Source organism: Macaca thibetana, chromosome 18, assembly GCF_024542745.1.
Source record: "Macaca thibetana thibetana isolate TM-01 chromosome 18, ASM2454274v1, whole genome shotgun sequence".
In the NCBI taxonomy this organism is placed as follows: Eukaryota; Metazoa; Chordata; class Mammalia; order Primates; family Cercopithecidae; genus Macaca; species Macaca thibetana.
The window spans coordinates 56,585,704-56,609,237 of NC_065595.1; the positions used below are offsets into that span (position 1 = coordinate 56,585,704).

The window sequence follows — 23,534 nt, forward strand, 5'->3', positions numbered from 1 at the left end:
CAGGTTTCAGTTCTTTCGCTTTATTTTTTAAAAGACAAATAAAAAAATTAACTGAACACACGTGTTTTCCTACCATTCTCATATACTTTTTAAAAATCCCTCCATTTTCTTCCTTCCTTTACGTTGGAAAAATTCTTAATAAATAACGCCTGCTTGAAAGACATCAGGAACTCATTTTGAGGACTGAGTTTGTAGAAGACAAGGCAGAGAGATGAGTGGGCAGAGTTGGGCTGAAATTTTTAAATTCCCGCACGGCAAAGCAACTGTGCGTGTCTGTTTTCAAACAATAAAAGCGTCTGGAACCGCACAATGATGCAGAGCCATGCGATGCGCGAGGAGCAGGCAGCTGGTGGGCTCCGTGTCACAAAGGCTGCCGGGGCAGCACGCGAGCCAGAGTCACGACAAGCCCGGGTCCCAGGCTCGCTGCTGCCTCAAATCTCATCCGGTCCCAAAGCCAGCTGCCCTGCCGAGAGAAGCCGACCGGCACCGGGCACATCTCTGGGAGGGCGAGGCTGGGAGAAAGTGAGAGGGGAGACTGCGGGCGCGCGGGGGGTCCCGGGAGGGAAAGGACTACGGAGCCGCGGGTAGCGGGTGGACGACGAGATGTGGCAGAGGCGCATTCCCTCCGGCTGATCTTGCCCGGGAGGCGACCTGGGGACCGGAATCGGGGACTGACAGGAGGGGGAGGGGGCTCCCGGGGGCCGCAGATCCAGGCGCGTGAGCCGGACACGAGGTGCGCGCGGCCGGGTTGGGGGAGCGGGGACGCGTGGGTCACCTGTATTGTTTGAAAAGCTGGTCCGACTCCCTGAAGCCGTTGTTGAGCAGCATGTTGATGCCGGCCAGGGCCAGCTCCGCGTCCTGCAGGGGCGCCGCCGCCGCCGCCGCCGCGTCCGAGTCTCTGTCGTCCCGCCGCCGCGGCCGCTGCTGCTCCGAGCCGGCCATCGGCGCGCGAGGCCCTGCGCTGGGCCGAGGCGAGGTCGGGAGCAGCTGCTGCGGCCCCGCGCGCGCCCGGAGCCCGGCTCTACCTGCCCGGAGCCAAGCGGAGCCGGGAGGGAGGGGAGAAGGGGGAGGGAAGGGGAGGGAAGGACCGTGGAGGGAGGAGCCGCGGCCCGGCTGCGGCGCGGCGTGGGAGGTGGGCGTCCGGCCGCCGCCGCGGGGATTACTCAGCAGCACCCGCCCGCTCCTCAGGCGCCCTCGGAGGCACCCGACTCGCTCGGGCCCCGAAGCGGAATCCGTTTCCGGGTGTCTCTCACCCCGCCAAGCCGGTCCCCGCGCGGCGGCCGCCTCCACTTCCTGCAGCCCCGCGCCCCGGCCCCTCCCGGGTCCCCAGGCCGCGCCCTCGCCCACCGCCCAGGGCTGCTCGGACACACGCACGCGAGGCCCGGAGACCCGAGCGCCCCCACCCTCCCCCGAAGGGGCCGGACCCGGGAGTCGAGGGGAGGGCAAGGCGCGGAGGGAGAGCGAGCGTGCGGGTGTGGAAGGGAAGGGAAGGGGACGGGGACGGGGAACTCCGCCCGGGCCGCAATGCAAGCGCGCGGCGCTTTGTCCACGAGTAACTGAAATCCCACGTAGCCCGCGCCCGCGACCCCAGACTTCATCCTGACCCTGGGGCCGCCCCCTAGGACCAGGGCAGCCAATTCCCGAGGAGGTGGGCGGCGGGGGCGGGGTCTCTGGCACCTGCCGGGCCGCTCCCCTGAGCCCCGCGCTGCGGGACTGCAACGCAGAGCCCCTCGGAGTCAGGGACCACCCACTCCAGCCCGCCACCACCATTTGCGCAATGGGGCAGGAGGGGAAATGGAGGCCTATATGCCATATGCCCAAATATTTAAAAGTTATAAATTCAGGTGCTAAAGTGTGTCCTGTTGTCACACTGCCAATTATTCTTGCAAAGCTTTGGTTTTTCATATGACCAAATGTCAGCAAAACATCAAAAGTGACTGAATTTAACTACTATCACAGAGGTCTTACTGTTCTGATGATGGGCTGGTGATACCTGGATGCCTAATATTCTAGAGACAAGCAATGCATAAATCATCTTCATGTTTTTTTCATAAATTTATTTATTTAGCAAAATCCCTTAATGTAATGTTACAATCAAGATTATGTTCTAATGCCAAATTAAACAACCTTCCTTGAGTCGCTGTCGTTTTTAGAGTGTAGTTTATTAATTTCAACTTGGAGAAACTTTGCTGAAGCATTTATAACAGAATTGTTTTTTAAAATGAAAGCAATCCTCAGGTTTAGAAATAACTCATGAATTTTAAACATTATGTCATCCATTATCATGGGACCAGTATAAGTTATTACAGAAAAATGCAAAATAATTTTGTCATATAAGTTGCTTTTACTTATTTTGTAAATTGTACCATCCCTTATAAGAATATCTAAATCCATACAGGATTTTCAACTTTTATAAATAGAAATTTTAGAGTAATAAGAAGTACTGCCACTCCTTAAGTGTCATCTATAACTGTTGCAGAACCTTGCTAATTCTTGAGTACATCTGGAACCACAAACTGGAACACTGACGGAAGCAAGAAAATGGACGATTCTCATCCTTGGGAAACAGTACGTTGTAATGCAGGAGTCACTGCATGCATACTGTCTGAGAAGGATTTGACAAGCTGACCTTTAAAAAAACTCTAGGTTTTCTTGGAGTTAACATAAACATAGTTATGTTAACATAACATAGTCTCAAACGTCAGCAGTGTCACTATCCTTCATGGCATTGAGCTAAAAATGAGAAGCAGCATTCCCTGGAGCCTCCATGGCATCAATCACGATAATGGATGTTGAGGGTTATGCACCCCACTGAGGCAGCACTGAATGCCAGATCCTAAGTTACAGAGGTGCTCGTATGTTTTTTAATAAATTTGTGTGTGTGTGTGTGTGTGTGTGTGTGTGTGTGTGTGTGTGTGTGTTGATGGGCAAGGCCCTCAAACGCAGGTCTTAGGGACTCTACTGCTCATTGAGGCCCACATGAGGCCATTGGCATGGAGGGGTCCCCTGGCCACACACTGCCCGAGGTCACTCTGACAACATACACTTATAGACTGCTGGAACTTTGGATCTGTGGAACCATTTGCCAGATCCCTGAAGCAGTCTAGTCAACAAGGGAGAGAAGCTAAGAGAAAAATATCAGACATAGGAGATAGCCTGCACTCCCCCAACTGGGAAAGACAGCCAAGCACAGTCTTATATGTCCCTATTACTGGGAAGGAAAAAAAAAAAAAAAAAATTTCAAGGAATTGATGACACTATGTTTATGGGTTGTACTTGAGGCCCTGCAGCTGAGGATGTGGGGAGGGGTGAGCAAAGTCAGAGCACTGTTTGTGGGGCTAGTTCTGTCTCAAGAACCTCACACAGTCCATTGTGCAGACAGGGAAATTTAATTGTTGAACAATTAAGGCAAGGTCCAATGCAACTGCCCAGCACCCCACAACAGGCAGGGGAGGGGTGGCGTAGATAGAGGGATAACTCTACCACGTAATACATACCAGATATGTGCAAAATTGGATTTAATCAGGTACCAAAACAGTTACATTAGCATCATCATCATGAAGGGACATTTTAAAATATTTGTCCGTGATGAGAGATTCAAAAAGGTTAAAGATGGGCCCCCAAATCCTGAAGGAAGAGAACACGTGGACTAGTAATACTTGTGGCAGCTGTAGTTGGCATTGACACCTGCCCCGGGTTCACATTGCAAGGGAGAATTAAGGCTGTGTTTTCTCCACTCGATAAAAATGACAGGTTATAACGGCAGATAGTGGTATCTAAGAAGTCATGGTGCAAATTACCTACAAAAGGAAGGAAAATCTAGATTCCTAACACTCCAGGGCACCATACACTTGACACTGTGAGATTGTCAGCACCTTCCTGCAAAACTAATGCAGTCTGCAGTGCACTTGACTTCAGCCAAATAGGATTTATCTAGGTGTTTCCTTTGGAAGTTGAGAGAAAGAGAGTGGCAAAAAGGGAGAAAAAAAGAGAAAAGAAAAGCCAGTGAGTGGTGGAAATAACCCACTTCCTTTCTGCAGTGGGTGTTGCCAGTATTTTGTGGTTCTTCATTCGATTTCATTGTGAAAATGAAACTTTAATTTCAAATGATCAGTAAAAGAAGTTTTAGACATGTGTTGTTTTTTATAAGGTAGATTTTTAGAAATAAGGTGTTGTGGTTGCAAATGACAGAGAAACCTGACCCAAACTGGCTCAGAAAGGCAAATGTATTGATTGGTGTAGAGAAGTTTTACAAAATGAGGCTATATCCCTGGCTTCAACACTAACCAGGACCCAGTTTCTCCTCTTCACCTCTTAGCTTTGCCACTTTGGTGTCTAATGGCTCTATTCTCAGACAGGGCTGCCTCTCCTGGTCCCAGAAGGTTTTTGGAAGCTACCAGAGCTACAAGCTTGCTGGCTACATCCAGCAGGAAGACATTGCTTCTCTAACAGCTTAACTGAAATCCCCTAATTAAATCTCACTGGCTTTAATTGGCGAGATTGTAGTCAGGTGCCCATCCTTGCACCAATTAGTGTGACTAGGAGGGGCAGATCACTCTAATTGGATTAAGCCAGTCAAGGTCTGCTCCAGGACCTGGATGGGTAGAACCTATTTCACCCAAACTACCTGGCTGGGAAATCCCAGACCTATTAGGAAAAGAGAGGTAGGGAATGGATGCAAGAGCGACAATCAACAAACATACCCTACCTTGTCTTCCTGAACATGTTTTGAATTTTTGGAATTACATTCTTTTTTTTCTTGAGACAGGGTCTCGTTCTTTACCCAGGCTAGAATGCGGGGGCGAGATCATGGCTCAATGCAGCCTTGACCTCCCAGGCTCAAGTGATCCCCACACCTCAGCCTCCTGAGTAGCTGGAACTACAGGCATGTGTCATCACACCCAGCTAATTTTCATATGTTTTGTAGAGATAGGGTTTCACATATGTTGCCCAGGCTGGTCTCAAACTCCTGAGCTCAGGTGATCCGCCCACCTCGGCCTCTTAGAGAGCTGGGATTACAGGCATGAGCCACCCATGCCTGGCCTGGAATTATACTTTAAATGCATTTGAAGAATAAAGTACCACAAGAAAACCTTACTGTGTGTACTTTGGTTGTATTAATTTTTCAGTGATGCCAACAGTCATGCCTTTGTGCATTTTTTGGAAATCCATACTATACGTCGAATATATACAGGTTCCCAAAATGTCTGAAATTCTAAGAAGGAGGAGAGTAGGGAAATTAATATCACTATTTTTATGTGGTGCTAGCTTTACCCATTCAGCTCTTCTACTGAAGGTGAAGTAAGATTTAATTAACTACCTTTAACTAGAAGGCAAATCAGGTCAAGGGTTGCTATGTAAAACCTATTAAATTGCTTAGCCTAAAGCTGCCTCCTTACATATTTTAGAAGATTTCTCCATACATAGTGAACTGTAGCCTAACTGGATGGGTAACCAGACTGTAAAGAACTTTTGTAACAAGTAGCCGAATTTCAGCCAATCACAGCAGGCAACTGTTCAAACCATTGCCAAATAAGGCAGACCCGGAGCTGTAACCAATCTGTTTCTGTATCTCACTTCTGTTTACTTTATGTCACTTACTTTCTTCTGTCCACAAATCCTCTCTGATGCATGACAGCGCCTGTTGCTCTGAACCTATTCTGATGGTGGCGTTGCCCAATTCTCCAATTGTTCTTTGTCCAATTAAACTCTGTTAATTTATCTAAAGTCTTTCTTCTAACAAACCATACAGCAGGTTCCTTCCTTTTCTGCTCATAGGTGGATCACTAGTTTGCCTCTAAGGAGGGGAACATAGTGGTGGACCAGGGAGGTTCACCTGGCTGTTTTTGCAGTTGGATGTGTGCAGAAGACACTCACGGCTGCCCCAGGAAACCACAGCAGTTACCATGAGCGAGGAAACCATCCCCCTTTGGGCTGGACGCCTCCTCACCTGCCCTTTCGTAAACCAGATAGCCCCTGGAGTGCAGTAACGGTTTAGGCAGGTGTTTACTAGAGATCATTGTTCTGCTGCTGTGAAGATTCAGGGACAAACTAGGGAAGAAGGCGTTGTCTCTCCTCCATGGGTTTCCTCCCCTGGGAAGCTTAAGCAGTGATCTCTCCTGCACTAGCCTTTGACTGGGGTGTGTTTTTGAGTGTGACTGCAGGTCCTCTGTTGGTCTTCAGACAGTTTCATTCTCTCTCCCCATTCTGCCTCCTTTCCCTTAACCCATCTCCTTCCTTTTCACTGATAGTCCCTGTTCCCTGGATCTACCATCCCTCCCTCTTCCTTACAGAGATAATCAAGTTTTCCTCTCCCTTGGTCCCTTCTCATGACTTGCACATTTTGCAGCCTCGGGTGAATGTCCATTACTTCTCTTCTCTGTCTACTGACTTGTTCTGTAGAGGGAAAGTCTGTCTCTGTTTCAAGACATGCATCTACTGAGTCCCTGGAGAGGAAAGTGGATGAGCTCCAGTCCCATGGATAAAGGAAGTGTCAAATAGTAGCAGGTTCTATTCAGTGCCCTGGTGGGTTTTCTCTGGATTGTTTAAAACCAAAAAAATCTTTCCACTAGAATTTTTTAAACTTTTCTTTTAGGTTTGGAGGTACATGTGCAGGTTTGTTATATAGCTAAACTCATGTCACAGGGGTTTGTTGTACAGATTATTTTATCACCCAGGTTCTAAACCCAGTTATTTTTTCTGATCCTCTCCCTTCTCTCAGCCTCTACCCTCAAGTAGACCCCGGTGTCTGTGGTTCCCCTTTTTGTGTCCATATGTTCTCATCATTTAGCTCCCACTTATAAGTGAGAACATGCGGTGTTTGGTTTTCTGCTCCTGTGTGAGTTTGCTAAGGATGATGGCCCGCAGCTCCATCCATGTCCCCGCAAAGGACATGATCTTATTCTTTTTTATGGCTGTGTGGTATTCCATGGTGTACATGTGCCACAGTCTCTTTATGCCGTCTACAGTTGATGGGCATTTAGTTTGATTCCATGTCTTTGTTACTGTGAAGAGTGCTGCAGTTGAACTATCGTGTACATGTGTCTTTATGAAGAAATGTGTACATGTGTCTTTATGACAGAGTGATTTATATTTCCCTGGTTATATACCCAATAATGGGGTTGCTGGGTCAAATAGGAATTCTGTTTTTAGCTCTTTGAGGAATGGCCACGTCGCATTCCACAATGGTTGGACTAATTTACACTCCCACCAACAGTGGCACTGTAATTAATTTCTGTCTGGATTCCCCATTTTTATCTAAACAAGAAAGGTACTTTCCTTCTATTCATGTGACTTTACCTTGTTTCCTACTGAAAATCCTGGCCTTATGCTAAGGTATTATTAATCCTTTCCTGCACAACAGAGGGCAAATGGCACAGCCGAGCTCTTCTCTCCAGTCAGTAGGCTTCTCCCCTGACTACGGGAGGAAGGAGGAGGTGTCTTTTGGTTCATCTAACAAAGTGTATGAATCTATTTGGGGTGGAAGCGGCAGCAGTATTGGCATTTGCTTCTCACAGTGGATTTGTTTCCAGATCTTAAAGTGTAGTCAGATTCCCTCGGACATTCGAGAGCATGCAGGAGGTGTTCACAACCTGTTTGTAAGTTGAATGGTGAGGGTGAGCTACAGAGGGGATGAGTTGGACTCAGAGGAGAAAGGAGATTAGGCCAGGAGTCTAAATCATGGGTTATGACTCTGGTCTTGCAATGCACTGACTTTGTGATTTGGGGCAATTTGACTTCATCTCTTTCAGCCTCAATGTCCCCATTTATAATATAAAGATAATCAGTACCTTCAAGGCAAGTAAATGAGATAGTGGGCATGTGAACATGCTTTGTTAATCTGTAATACCAAGATATTATTTGAACCTATACAATTTATTTTCAGATACTAATTAAAGTCAGCGGGTCCTTCTGTTCACATATTTACTTGTCAACAGTATCTTGAAATTTCCAGCTAAAAGAAAGTCTGTGCAATTAAATAGCTAGTTGCATCATACAGAGATGATTAATTTAAACCATTTCTAATATAAACAATACATGTTCACTATTGTTAATGCAGCATGAGGAAGAAGTACAGATTTTCTTCAGAATGTATAAAAATATAAAATAGTCTGGGTGAGGTGGCTCATGCCTGTAATCCCAGCACTTTGGGAGGCCGAGGCGGGTGGATCACCTGAGGTCAGAAGTTCAAGACCAGCCTGGCAAACATGGTGAAACCCTGTCTCTACTAAAAATACAAAAACTAGCCAGGCCTGATGGTACATGTCTGTAATCCCAGCTTATCAGGAGGCTGAGCCAGGAGAATCGCTTGAACCCAGGAGGCAGAAGTTTCAATCTCCCAGCTCCTTGGGACACTGAAGTGGGAGGATGGCTTGAGCCTAGGAGGTTGAGGCTGCAGTGAGCCATGATTGTGCCACTGCACTCCAACCTGGGTGACCTATCTAAAAAAAAAAAAAAAAAAAAAAAATCCATAGGATAAGCTCACTCACCCTAAGGAAGGCACACACACACATTCTGAGCTGAGATCATGCCACTGCACTCCAGCCTGGGCAACAGAGTAAGATTCCATCTCCAAAAATAAATAAATAAATATAGTAAAAATATCTACACTTTAGAGTTCATTTGGACCTGAATTACTTCTGCTTTTATAATCCCTCAGTATTATTTTGGACAAGGAAATAGATACTATTTGGTATGAAGAGTTTTAAAATGCATCTCTATGTTCTGTGTGTCCAACATGTTTTGCAGTCAGCTCTTGTTTACATATGCATTGCTAATATAAAATAATTCCTTATTGGTAAATCATTTGTGTTTTGCTCTGGGGTTACTTAGCAATCCATGTGTCTCAATCCAGAACTCTGTGCCACAGAATTCCCCTAAAGTAACTTAAGGAACCAGTTGAAGAAAAATTTTTCTATCTGCAAGTAATCCGTACAGGTATCATCTTCATGCACAGCCTACAGCTCATGAGCCTGATACTCTGGTTTTTCACCGGATACTCACTGGGTGCTCCAACTGTGTCAGGAATAGGGGTAAGTGCTGGCAATATTTAGACAAATATGACAAGGCCCCTGCCCTAGAGAAGCTCATCCTGATGAGACATGTAGCCAAATACGCATTCATAGCACAATATGGTAAGTGTCATAGTAGACCTTGGTGCCAAGTTTGTCAGAATCCATTTATTCCTGGACTGATTTAACACTATCTCCCTAAATGATTATAACAAACTTGTATCTTATGTATTGATATTTACTGATGTTTTTATTAATTTGTTCATTCTTTACACCTTTAGAGTTCAGATATGGGCCACAGTAGATCACCTGTCTCACTGATTTATAGTCAATCCTTGATTTTTTGCCCCCACCCCCACCCCCCACCCGACAGCATTAACCAGTTTGTATTCCTCTGCTGGTCACTGAAGGTAGATAATCACTGTCATTCACATCCATCTTCAAAAGATGATCTACCACAACTGAAGATACTTAAAACAATGTGAACAAATTTTTGAAGACAATTCCAGGAGGTAAATTAGAAAGACGAAAATAATACCTTAAAGAAAGCATCTGTAGTCTCCCAAGGTGTGTAAAGGACAAAATAACTGCTACCATGTATTATATTGTTTATTTGTTTTTAAAAATTTGGGCTGAGCATGGTGGCTAACGCCTACACTTTGGGAGGCCAAGGTGGGTGGATCACTTGAGCTCAGGAGTTTGAGACCAGCCTGAGCAACATAGCAAAACCCCATCTCTATAAAAATACAAAAAGTAGCTGGACATGATGGCATGCACCTGTAGTCCCAGCTCCTTGGGAGACTGAAGTGGGAGGATGGCTTGAGCCTAGGAGGTTGAGGCTGCAGTGAGCCATGATTGTGCCACTGCACTCCAACCTGGGTGACCTATCTAAAAAAAAAAAAAAAAAAAAAAAAAAAAAATTCCATAGGATTAGCTCACTTACCCTAAGGAAGGCACACACACACATTCTAAAAACTAATCTTGAAAATGTTCTACATTAGATAGTGGTGGTTGGTTGCACAACTCTGTAAATACACTGAAAACCATTGACTTGTATTTAGCTATTATTATTTTTTTAGAGACAGGGTCTCACTCAGTTGGCCATGCTGGAGTATAGTGGTGCAATCATAGCTTATTGAAGTTTCAAACTCTTAGATTCAAGCCATCCTCCAACCTTAACCCCCTGACTGCAGGCACACATCACTGCAGCTAAGTTTTACTTTTAATTTTTTTTTTTTTTTTTTTTTTTTTTTTTTTTTTGAGAGACAGGCTCTTGCTTTGTTGCCCAGGCTGGTCTTAAACTCCTGGCCTCAAGAGATACTCCCACTTCAGCCTCCCAAAGTCTTGGGATTACAGTCATGAGCCACCTTGCCTGGCCAGATTGTGTACTATACATGGTGACTTTTGCTGTATATAAATTATATCTCAATAAAGCCATTAATTGAAAAATAATTTTAACCATTTTAAACCACAGGGTGCAGAGCAGTGGAATAAGGGAGCTAATGGCTTGAGTCCTGTGCCTTCATATACCTGGGACAGAAAAAAATATTTTATTATAAAAAAAGAAAATCTTATCTTTGAAGAGTGTCCATCAATCTAGAATGACTGCTGGCTAGCATCACTACATGCTGGGTGCTGGGTTAAGACTTTACAAATGTTGTTCCATTTAATTCTCAAAGTAACTCTGTAAGGTGGGCTTTATCCCAAGTTTAAACATGTGAGAAGAAAGACAAGTGTAATAACTTTCCCAAGGCCGTGAAGCAGGTAATGGTTAGAGTGAGGTTTAAGTGTAGGTCTCATTGCCCACAGTGGTTCAGTCTTAGTTGTTAACTTAAAACTTAGTACCTTCTGGAAACCTGACTGAGGGCATTCACACACTTGCTTATGAATTTCATGGCGTTAGTTCTTCCTGAAAGTCGTACTATTCCTTAGTTAGAAGGCATTTTGAAGACATGAAAATACATTATCTCATATATGATCTAATTCAGCAAAATTAGGGTGCAGCCCAGGCATCTGTATTTTAGCGATAACCTCAGGTGAGTCTAATGTCAGCACATTTCAGAGCCCCTTATGAGAAGGAGTTGTCCAGATGGTAACTCCCAGAAAGCAGGGTGGCTATTCATCTTTGTGTACATTGCCTGATTTTTTACCCTTATTATATGTTTGAGAAATATTGCATGAAAAATGAATGAAAGCACAGCGGAATGCATGATTTTCATGGAAAATCATGCTCACATCCTTGCACAGGAACAGTTGTATTATTATATTAAACTCAGAATAAAGGTGCATATTTTAACCTTAAAAGCAAGAGCATTTCATGTGATGTCTTTAAAAATTCCATGCAGCTAGCGGTGTATACATCTGGAGTTGAAAGCAACACCACACAAGGGTAACCAGGTCAGAAGGAGACATGCCAACACTAAGGATGGAAGGAGGATGTGGACACTAAGAAATCACTTAATTTCTAACTCTTGACATTTATTTTTAAATGTGGTTATAAAAGAAGACTCAGAACATTTGGCTGTGTCATGGCTAAAAATACACATTTTTCACTTCTCCTCACTCCCTTCACCCTACCACCTCCTCTGAGACAAAAACAGTAAAAACAAGGATATACTGTGAGATGATAAAGATAAAACGAGAATGCTGTCTATACCCACAGACAGGGAACGGGATGCTCAGATGCCACAGGGAGTCGTTTCTTCCTTCCCAAACCCAGGCCAAAGGACAGCACCTGGCTGGGCTCAGGAGCGATCTTACTTCCCGTCCTGCTCCAGAAAGGTAACCACCCCTAGTAGCCTTGTTCCTCACCTCGGCCTCTGGAGTGGTGTTTGCCTCTGCACTGTGCTTTTTTGGGGAACTAAAATGGCCTCATGTAAATAAAAAATGCTGGATCGGCCGTGGTGGCTCACCCCTGTAATCCCAGTGCTCCGAGAGGCCAAAGCAGGGAGGATTGCTTGAGGCCAGGAGTTGGAAACTAGCCTGGGCAACCTAGTGAGATCCTCATCTTTACAAAATTTTAAAAAACCTAGCCAGGTGTGGTGGTAGGGCCCTGTTGTCCTAGCTACTTGGGAAGCTAAGGCAGGAGGATCACTCAAGCCCAAAAGTCTGAGGCTGCAGTCAGGTGTGATTGCGCCACTGTACTCCAATCCGGGTGACGGAGTGAGACCTTGTCTCTTAAAAAAAGAAAAGCATTCATTTTTCATTTTGTTTTTCTCTGTTTAACTAAGTAACTCAAGCCATTTAAAAAAGTATTTGTCTTTAGAGAGATTTTTTTTTCATACAAGGGTCATACAAATAGTCATAGGTACACCAGTGGTTCACTCAAAGAATGAGAGATTCTGTAAACTGCAGGTTATCCCAGATGTCATCCAATATGACTTATGATTCATCAGAAACACTATTATATTTGACCTATGACAAGGACCAGTTTAATTCAACAGGATCTTTTTTGAGGACCTACTATGTGCCAGTCACTGTATGCTAGCTGCTGTGGAAAACATAATTGACTAAAATACAACCCCTGAACCTGAGAATCTTCTAGTCTAGTGGGTGAGACAGACACACTGACAGATCTTTTAATGTAAGATGGTCATAAGATAGAGGGATACACGCTGTGCTTTGGGAGCACAGAATAGGGACATTAGTCCAGCTGGGGGTTCATGGAAGGCTTCCTGTGAGCTGACTATGGGCAAAAGAGGTAGGAAGTGGATTCCAGGCAGAGGAGCAGTGGCATGGACAGGTGAGACTGCAGAAATCCTCAAACAGTGCAGTTGTTCTAGAGTATAGAGAGTGAGGCAGGAAGTGGCCAGAGACGAGGCAGGAGAGGTGGTCAGCCCTCAAACATGAGGGCTTTCTGTGCCTTGCCCTGGAGCCTCTAGGCAAAGAGGAGTCAGTAAGAACTTAGGACAGGGGAATGACATAGTCAGATTTGTGGGCAGATGGAAGATTTAATATGGATTTAATTTAGTATGAATTTTAATTTAGTATATAGACTAGAGGCTTATGGAAGGCAATTGCAGAAGAGCAGAGCACTTGTAACTCCCACTGTGTGTGAAATTGTTAGTTCTCTTTCTGTTGCAAGTGACCAAACCCAGTGCAAACAGGCTTAAGTGGAAAAGGTACAGCCTGAGGGTGGATCTCAGGCATCTGCAGGGCTGGATACATATATTCACTCAGTGACGCCACGATTCTGTTTCTTTCTAGAGTTTGGTTTTTTTCTGTCCTGCAGAGAGAGAGCAAGTTAACAGGACAGTTCTTCATTTTGTAGAACTGTCCTGCACATTGCAAGAGTCTAGCATTCCTGTCTCACAATGCCAAAAGCAACCCCCAAGCATTAGAACAACCCGGAAATCCCCATACATTAAAAAAGGAAAAGGTCCTGAGCGCAGTACTAGCTTCCATCTTGCACCATCACTCTGGGCATTCCAGACCCCTCTTTGCCAAACTCCAGTTTTCTCTAACACCACCTGCCTTTAAAACTCTAAATGGCTGCTGGTCAATTCGGTCTCCACTGACTCTGTGAGCAAGTAACCATCACTAGAGACCTCATCAAGTTGGAGTCTTTAAATCTGGACCCCACCCCACTTCTTTTAGTTTTTCTTTCCTGTTAGCATTGGTCTCCATGCTTGCCCATTCATAGAGGAAGAGAGACCATCTCCCTCCAGTTTTCTAGATCCCCATTGGCAAGGATGATTCTGATGGGTGCTGCTTGTGTCACCTGGGAATCCTAGAACCAATCGCTGGAGGATAGGATACTCTGATTGGCCACCCTGGGTCCTATGGGAAGGCACCAAGGAGGCTGACAGCCCCACAAGACCACACACAATGGGGAAGAAGTTGTCCAAAGAAAGACGTGTGTAAACAACTTATGTCTGCCTCAGGGGATAAATAAGCAACAACAAAATAGAATTACCTTACATTTCACCCTCCAATGTTGCATTCTGTGGTAAATAAATTAAAAACCCTCAAACTTCCTCTTACCTATTCCAATTTTCATGAACTTGGAAAATGACCTAATTGAGTAGAACCCAAGAGTAATGAAGCACCACTTTCTGAAATGTTTATTTAGGACACCAATTGGAGGATGTGGTGGTGATGGTGGAGGCAGAGCTGTGAAGAACTGAGAGGCTGTTAGAAAACTGTGGTGGAAAGGTGGCTGGGGAAAAGGTAAGAAAGTCAAGGGAAAGGGACAGTTGGCCTAATGGAAGAACATCAGTAAAGCAAGGACTCAAGGGGGAAGAGAGAGGAGAGAAAGGAGATGGGAGAGACAGTGAAACTTTATACCAGACCAACTAGAAGGGTGGGTTTATCCCAGGAAAAACGAGACAGAGAATATCTAGAATCGAGGAAGAGGTTAATTGATTAACTCCTAATATTCTTCAAGGACCTTGGCTTAGGACATGAATCCAGTGACCTGAGGTCAGCAGTTTCTATCTGAACCCAAGCGAGGTTGACCTGGGGCCTGGGCAGGTAAGAACCCTGCTTTTCCAGACATGAAGTCTAATAGGAACACAGATAAAAGTAGACTAGAGCAGACCAGTGACAGAGATGAGGCTGGTAGAGGAACCTCTTGACTATCTAGGAAACCCCAAGCTTGCTTTCAAGTGTTAAACTTCTGTCAGGATAATCGAGTGAAGGCAAGGCAGCTGTGTAAAGGTTTACCTCCAAATTTTCTTACCTTTACATAGGTTCTAGAATGACAGAATCTCAAAATTGGGTGGACACAGAAGCCATTGCATCAGAGATCTCAGATCTTGATCCAACTCTGGGGAGGTCTGTTGACCTTGATCAAGTTGCTTAACATCTCTCAGCTTTGGTTTCATTATTAACAAACACACGTAACAACAGTCTCTGTTTACTTCATGAGATTACTGTGATAACCAGGTGACAGGACCTACATAATTTGGGGGGGCCCAGTGCAAAATGAAAATGTGGGGTCCCTGGCTTAAAACATCATGAAGAATTTTAAGATGGCAAAAGCAGGGCATTGAACCAAGTGCTGGGTGCTTCTGAGATCAGAGCCCTGTGTGACCGCACAGGTCTCATGGCCGTGAAGACAGCCCTGCCAGGCAAGGTAATGTGCATCAAAGTACTTTAGCAATCTGCAAAAGTTCAACAAATTGGTAAGGATTCTCTTTCTTTTTTCCCCCTTGGCTCTCCAGGATTGTATTTGCTGGGGCTGCTATCAAAAATACCACGAACTGGATGGCTTAAACACCAGAAATTCTTCTCTTACAGTTCTGGAGGACTAAAGTCCAAAATCAAGGTGTCAGCAGGGTTGGTTTCCCTGAGAGCCACAAGTGAAGGAGCTGTCCCAGGCATCTCTCCTTAGCTGGTAGGTAGCCATCTTCTCTTTATGTCTCTTTACCTTGCCTTCCCTCTATGCATGTCTCTATGTCCAATTTTTCCTTCTTATGAGGACTGCAGTTATATTGGATTAGGGCCCATGCTAATGACCTTGTTTTAATTTGATTACCTCTGTAAGACCCTATCTCCCTATAAGGGCACACTCTGAAATGCTAGGGGTTAGGATTTCAACATAAGAATTTAGGGGTGTGGGGGACAGTTAAACCCATAACAAACATCAGAGCCCCTGCACTCTTTGGAGGCATGCTGATGGTGTGAGGTCTCATGAGGAGGTGGCGATGTTAGGGTCTAGTAGGGAAAGGGTCCTGCCCCCATGGTAGTGGTGTTTGGGCCCCGGTTTCTGCTGCTTAGTTGGCAGCTCTCATTGCTTGCATTATAAGCCCACTCTTCAGTTTCTGAAAGCTCTTCCATGTACACCCAGTAAATTCATTTTTGGTTTAAGGAAGCTAAAGTATGTTCTTGTGGCTTGCAAGTAAGAACCCTGACTGATACTCAGATACAACATTAGAATCAGGAAGGGAACTACTTGGACTTAAGTTTTAGGCCTCCCTACATTTGCTCAGCCCCATCTGCCTGCTGGGCCCTGGCTGCTTGCTCAGTGGGGAGCCCCAGCTTCCCAGTCTCACCTTCTCTCTGCCACTGTCTGCAGATGCTGCTTCCCCACAGGGTGAGGGCTGACATCCGGGCTTAGGCGTGGCTGCTACAATGACCACCTTATGGGAGCCGAGGCGTTTGCAGCCTAGGTCGTAGCACAGGGCACCAGATCTTCCCAGCACTTGCAGACTCAGATGAAGCTTCTTGCCCCCTGGCTGGGAGCCTAGAAGATGGCTGCCTTGTCACTGCTTAAAAGGTAAATAGCCCAAATTGAGGGAGAGTTGATCCACAGAGGACCCACTTTGACCAGAGAGTCAGGAGATAAGCTCCTCTCTCTTCCTCCCCTGTGACAATTTTGAAATGTGGTGGCTCCACATGGCCCGTCCAGAGAGTCCTGTGTGGCTGTGACTGGTGTGGTTTCTGCGGCACCCTGGCCAGTTTGGTTCATATCACCCCACATTGACTCCCTTACCCTCACCCTTCCAGCTCTGGAATAGAGCCTTACACCTTAAACTTGGCATCAGGCTCTGATTTCTATGGAAATCCTGAAGGCTAGGAGCCTTGCGGGAAGGCTTAGGTTTTGAATGTGGAAAGGGAGGAGAGGAAACCATTTCATCACACCCATGTGTCCACAGCGCTCAACTTACCTGAGGCTCAAACACATAAACTGGCACAGACCAGGAACTGTGAACAATGAAGCTGGGTATGTTATGAAAATATCAATTATGTCAGAGCCACACAGGGACCTGAGGCAGTCATCCAAGATGATTCAGGACAGAAGCTGGAAAACAAAAGGGCTTTCACCTGGATGAGCCATTTAATGGCAGCTGTGTAAATGGACACCAGGGCCACATGTGTGTATTTAAAGGGTGTGACTTACTCTCCCCATGATGACAGGTTCCTGAGCAGCAGGATAAAAGGAATTGTTACCACTGTATAGTAGTTTACCACTTGAGTGCTCCAGAGAGCTCCACTGTCTCTATTTAGAACCGGCTTGATGCTTACAGTTTAGACTGCAGTACTACACCAGAGAAATAATTAGACATACCACTTCCATGCAGCATTTATGTCAGCCCACAAATGATGATCAACGGTTAGGCTATTCGGGGATGTGTAAATACATTTATAAATTCTTATAGTTTCTTTTAAAAATAATTTTTCTAATTTGTATTATTGTTATTACATATTTTGGAAACAGAGTCTTGCTCTGTCACCCGGGCTGGAGTACAGTGGTGTGATCTCGGCTCACTGCAACCTCCATCTCCTGGGTTCGAGCAATTCTCCTCTCTCAACCTCCAAGTAGCTGGGATTACACGCGTGCGCCATCACACCTGGCTAATTTTTATATTTTTAGAGAGATGGGGGTCTCACTATGTTGGCCAGGCTGGCCTCAAGTGATCCAAATGCCTCGGCCTCCCAAAGTGCTGGGATTACAGGAGTGAGTCACTGCACCTGGCCTAGTTTCTTCTTAAAATGAGGTTCGAGTAGGTCTTCTAAAAATATTTAATAATAAAAACTGGAGTTTGGGACAACTAAAGACAACAATAAGGGACATTCCAGAAGGAAAAACAGCCTGACATCTGCTAGTCCTATGATACTGGCAAATGACCAGGCCTCTCTAAACCTCAGCCCCCTCATCTACAAAGTAGAGAATATAATAACCTCTAACTTGTTATAAGAATTAGGGGAGCTAGTGTGTGGGGAAAGCCTAGTGCTCATACGTGTTAGTTACATCATCTTTATTGATCACTACAAATTACTGCTTCTCAGGAACCCACTACCCTGCCCCTGTCTGTTCCTCACATTTCGGAAGTAGAACACATGCTTCTGTGCTCCAAATCGGCTCAAGTCAACTCTTCTCTAAACCAATTTGTTTTTCTTTTTTCTTTTTTTTTTGAGACAGGGTCTGACTCTGTCACCAAGGCTAGAATGCAGTGGCATGATGACAGCTCATACAGCCTTAAACTGCTAGGCTCAAGCAATCTTCCTACCTCAGCCTCCTGAGTAGTTGAAACTACAGGCACATGCCACTATGCCTGTTTTGGTTTCTTTTTTTAATTTTTTTTATTATTATTTATTCCTATTTTTTGAGACAGAGTTTTGCTCTGTTGCCCGGGCTGGAGTGCACTGGGGCAATCTCAGCTCACTGCAAGCTCTGCCTCTTGGGTCCAAGCAATTCTCCCTGTCTCAGCCTCCAGAGTAGCTGTGATTACAGGCACCCACCAGCATGCCTGGCTAATTTTCGTATTTTTAGCAGGGACAGGATTTTGCCATGTTGGCCAGGCTGGTCTCGAATTCCTGTCCTCAGGTGATCCACCTGCCTTGGCCTCCCAAAGCGCTGGGATTACAGGCATGAGCCACTGCGCCTGGCCTCTTTATTTTTCTTTTTAGAGACAGGGTCTTGCTGTGTTGCCTGGGCTGGTCTCAAACTCCTGGCCTCAGGCAGTCCTCCCGCCTTGACCTCCCAACGCACTGAGATTACAGAAAGGAGCCACTGTGCCCTGCCTAAGTGAATTTATTTTTCTTCTTTTTGAGACAGAGTCTTGCTCTGTCATCCAAGCTGGAGTGCAGTGGTGCGATCTCGGCTCACCGCAACCTCTGCCTCCCAGATTCAAGCGATTCTCCTGCCTCAGCCTCCCGAGTAGCTGGGACTACAGGCGTGTGCCACTACGTCCAGCTAATTTTTTGTGTTTTCAGTAGAGATGGGGTTTCACTGTGTTAGCCAGGATAGTTTCGATCTCCTGACCTTGTGATCTACCCATGTCTGCCTCCCAAAGTGCTGGGATTACAGGCATGAGCCACCAAGCCTGGCCAATCAATTTCTTAATAGGAAGGCATCCACCTATGCCCTGAAATGAAGATTGGGTCCCCAGTCTTCCTTGAGCAAGGTAGGTCTCAAATATTTGAGCGCATGGAAATCTCTCGGGCTACGAATAGTTTTCTAGGCCTCATCCTCAAAAGTCCTGATTTAGTAGGTCTGGGGCTTGGGACTGGGGAATCACCGTTTTTCACACATGTACACTGGTGCACACATTCACATACACATGCCATGATTCTGAAGCAGAAGATATTTGGGCCACATTTCCAGAAATATTCCCTGCAGGGCTCACTCCTCCAGCCTTATGATGAGTATATGCAAACAACCTGAGGTCATGGAAAGCATCTCCAGTGTTTTTCCCTTGGACTGCAGGCACATTTAATTAGCCAGTGCCCACACTGACCTTATTTGAATATTAGCACAGGTGCAATGGCTTACATTTAGAGTGTACCGATATAAAGAAGTTATAATGACACAGTGCTTCCCAAACTTGGCTGTATGGTAGATACACTTAGGGAAATTTTTGATGCACTGCCCCTCCTCCATCTCTCTGGCCCATGCCCAAATCCAATTAGAAAATCGGCAAAAGATATAAAGAGACATTTTACTGAAGAGGATATACAGATGGCAAATAAACACATGAAAAGATGTTCAACATCACTCATTTTGATGGAAATGTAAACTAAACCACAATGAAGTTTCACTACACACCTACAGAATGGCTAAAATAAAACATAGTGACAGTATCAAATGTTGGCAGGAATGTGGAGAAATTTGATCTCTCCTTGCTGGTGGAGATGTAAAATGGTACAGCCACTCTGGAACAACGTTTGGCAGTTTCTTTAAAAACTAAACATATACTTAACATACGATCCAACAACAGCACTTCTGGCATTCATGCCAGAGAAATAAAAACTTATGTTCCCACACAAAAACTTTTTATAAATTTTTGAGACAGAGTCTTGCTCTATCACCCAGGCTGGAGTGCAGTGGTGTGATTGTGGCTCACTGCAGCCTTGATCTCCTGGGCTCAAGCAATCCTCCTACCTCAGCCTCCTGAGTACCTGGAACCACAGGTTTATGCCACCATGCCTGGCTAATTTTTTTTTTTTTTTTTTTTTTTGGTAGAGATGGGGTTTTGCTATGTCGCCCACGCTGGTCACACAAAAACTTTTATACACATGTTCATGGCAGCTTTATCTGTAATAGCCCCAAGGTGTAGTACATCTATACCAGCAATAAAAAGGAATGAACTATCGATTCACACAACCTAGATGGATCTCAGGTGCATTATGGTGAGTGAAAAAGCCAATCTCAAAAGGGTACACACTGTTTGATTCCATTTATTTATTTATTTAGAGACAGAGTCTCACTCTGTCGCCCAAGCTGAAGGGCAGTGGTGCAGTCTTGGCTCACTGCAATCTCCACCTCCTGGATTTGAGTGATTTTCGTGCCTCAGCCCCCTGAGTAGCTGGGACTACAGGCATGCACCACCACACCAGGCTAATTTTGGGGTATTTTTAGTAGAGATGGGGTTTCGACATGTTAGCCAGGCTGGTCTCAAACTCCTGACCTCAAGTGACCCACCTGTCTCGGCCTCCCAAAGTGCTAGGATGACATATGTGAGCTACCATGCCTGGCCGATTCCATTTATTTAACAGTCTTGAGATGACAAAGTTATTGAGATTAGTGTTCGTCAGGAGTTAGGGATAGTAGAGAGAAGGCAGGTAGGTGATACCATAAAGGCATATCTTCGTGGTGATGGAATAGTTCTGCATCATAATTGCAATGCTGCTTATACGAATCTAGATATGTGATAAAGTGACAGAAAACTGTACACACACATTTTACCAAGGTCAATTTCCTCACATCTGGTGTGAGATGTAACCATTAGGAAAAACTTGTGGATTATAATTTTTTTTTTTACAAAAGGAAAAGATCCTGATGTCCAGGCCACTCCCAGACCAATGAAATCAGAGTCTCCGAGGGTGCAGTCCACGCATCAGCACATGGCCCTGGTGATGACTAAGTGCAGCCAAGTCGCAGTTTATTATAAGGCAGTTCACAGATGCTGCTGCTGCTGCTAGCATTTCATCTGCTGAGTATCATGCTCAGTAGAAACAGCCGTCCGAGGTACAGCCCTGTGGGACTTTGAGTGTTAATGCTGGGTGCATAGTGATGAGGCTTTTTTAAAGCCTTGAAATGGGGCCAACTGGTATTACCTAAGGAACGTAAGTAAGATTCAGTGTTTGAGCGTAAGCCCTGGCTATGGGAGGAGGGGCGAGTAGGGGAAGCACATGATGTTAAACTAGGCTAATGGGTTTAATTTCCCTTTGTTTTCCTAGATTTCTTGGCAAATAGAAAAAGTTCTCTTGGTTTTCTGTTTAAAGTTCATGACAGATTCCCTAAGTGTTTGTAAACCATCTGCCAACCACACCGATGGGCTCTCACACAAAGATTTTGGAGATACAGACTGATTTCCTTTGGTGACTACAACTGATTTTTTTTTTTTTTTTTTAGTTACTACAATTGATTTTATCTCTATAATTTTCTTCTCTGTCATCTTATTTTAAACAAACAAAAACTGTGGCACAAAAATAAAGTGATGGTTTTTGAGGAAAACATATCTATTTGTTTTTCTTTTTGTATCTTCAGTCAAAATATCTAAGGAATGATAATGAAAATAATAGAAACCCTTTTGCACTGTGAAACTGTTTCTGTTTTTAGCCTTCATTTTTTTTTTTTTTTTTGCTGTTTTATTGCCAGAGCTTCATATCTTTTCAGAGATTCATGTGCATAACAGTTTTAAATGTTTTTCCAAAATGAACTCCAGCTGAATCTCAGAGAAGAAAGCTTTGTTAATGGCAACAATTCATTTACGATTAATATGAAGCTTTCTGGCTGATTGCTGGTGATGTCATATGAACCATTAGGTTGGTGCAAAATGGTTTTACCATTAAAAGCAATTATTTTTGCACAAACCTAATGCCAAAACATATAATGTCAAACTATGGTCCATTTCTATTATATTAAGACAATTAAATTGGTATATAATTTTTTCATAGATTTTCAGTTTATAATATGTAGTGAAATAAATAATTATCTAGAATAGCATTGCTAATTGTGACATTACTTAAATATTTATGAAAAGTAAACTTTGATCTGCCATTTTACTCACAGCTGCTTAAGGATAGTAAAAGATGAGATTCTAAATTACACAGCTAGAGGCCTACATTTTTATCTTTATGTAAGATTTAATGAAATTCACCGTGACATTTTTGGTCATTTTTATACATTCTCAACCAAGTAGGAGTACAGGATCTATATGTGAGGGCCTACTAAATTATTTGATATAAAAAGGGGTCAATGTACTTCACAATAATTAGTCATAACAAATGCTATGGGCATTTATTGAGCATCTGTGTGTAGACATTATGTTATTATAGATATTTTCTGTTAACCTGATATTAATGCATGTCTTTACACCCAGCCCTCCAAGAGATACTATGCAAATGCTTTAACATCTGGCATTTGATGAAAAATAGCAGAGATTTTAAAGAATGGCACTGAGAAAGTCTTGTCACGTTTTTATGGAAATCCATTCTGGAAGCATTTCTTTCCATTATATGTCTTGTCTATTTCATACTGAAAGCCCTTTTATCACAGCCTCAATTCGCATTAGTATTTCAGCATCAAAGATGAACTTAGCCAGTGCAATGACAACATGATAAAAACATAAAATGATATAACAATAATTCTTCTTGCTTATTACTCATCCTGTCTCATCAAGCCACTTACCACAAAAGAAGCTTGAGGTTTCTTAGGAGCAAGATAGAATTCTTAGGACTCAGCCTTTCTGAGCCAGTGGCAGGATAGTTGCTTCTAAAGAGGCTGTGTGTGTAGGTGCTGGAGGGGTTAGGTCTCCAGGAGGGACAAGATGGGCAGTTGGAAATAAATTCAGAATCCTGCCTCTGTTGTAGCAAAACTCTCCATTCTCTTTCTCACCTTTTCTCAGAACCTGCTTACATAACCGTGGTTAACCTATATGCGTAAGCATGATTAAAAAGATTGACACAGTCGGGCAGTCTTTTCTGTGCTATGCACCCAGGAGCACAACCCTTGGGCCTGAAGCGTTGGCGGCAGGCTCTGGCTCTGTGCGTGGTGCAGGTCAGTCCGGCCTGCTTGCCAGTTACTTGGTAGTTATGTCCAGGGAGAAGCAAGCCATGCTTGTTAGGCAGATTGCTGCACTCTGAGCACAAAAATATCAAGGGCACATAATTACTACTAATGCAAAAACATAGAAAAGCTGCTGCAATTAAAAGGCAGTGGAGCGGTGCCTTTCTTATTCCTGGAGAGACTGGAAATTACAGTGAGGCAGCACATTGGGCTTTCTCTGCCACCTAGTATACACAGATATTTTCAATTAGTTACAATGTGTAATGGTATATTTATTTTTGGATCTCCTGTCTCCCCGCAGGCTTCAGGTGGGCAAAGACCACATGTCTGCCTTGTTCACCACTGCACACTCCCAGGACATGGTAGGAATTTAGTGACTATCTAATGAATGGATGACCATAGTATTTCAGTTTTAGGAAAGAATTTCCGAATACATTTTTTCCCACTCATTGAGTCCTTATTCAACCAAGTTAACTAGACAGTATGTCCTCTACATTGTTCATAGGGAATTACTGAGCCAGACCTGGGGGAAATGACATAATATCCCATTAATTTTTTTAAAAAAA

General features: G+C 44.3%; 1 protein-coding gene and 1 long non-coding RNA gene across 7 annotated transcripts in view; one reads left to right on the forward strand and one right to left on the reverse strand.

Moving 5' to 3' along the window:
* Window positions 1-1,059, reverse strand: part of TTC39C (tetratricopeptide repeat domain 39C) — a 122,290-nt gene extending 121,231 nt beyond the window's left edge. Inside the window, exon 1 of one of the 2 annotated variants that reach the window (XM_050767798.1) lies at window positions 776-1,059. In XM_050767798.1, the coding sequence (XP_050623755.1) occupies window positions 776-942 (167 nt within the window). In that variant the 5' untranslated portion in view covers window positions 943-1,059. The remainder of the gene's footprint in view (window positions 1-775) is intronic. The other variant, XM_050767800.1, reaches the window with a different exon arrangement.
* Window positions 15-21,799, forward strand: LOC126941339 (uncharacterized). Of its 5 annotated transcripts, none has more exons than XR_007721261.1 (7): window positions 15-522; window positions 2,480-2,568; window positions 14,083-14,180; window positions 14,398-14,483; window positions 15,176-15,348; window positions 16,030-16,230; window positions 20,725-21,799. It is a non-coding gene; the product is annotated as an uncharacterized LOC126941339 (long non-coding RNA). The 5 variants fall into 5 exon arrangements; XR_007721262.1 differs by lacking the exon at window positions 16,030-16,230 and having other exon boundaries at window positions 20,725-20,925; window positions 21,138-21,799; XR_007721259.1 differs by lacking the exon at window positions 16,030-16,230.
* The last annotated feature ends 1,735 nt before the right edge of the window (window positions 21,800-23,534 follow it).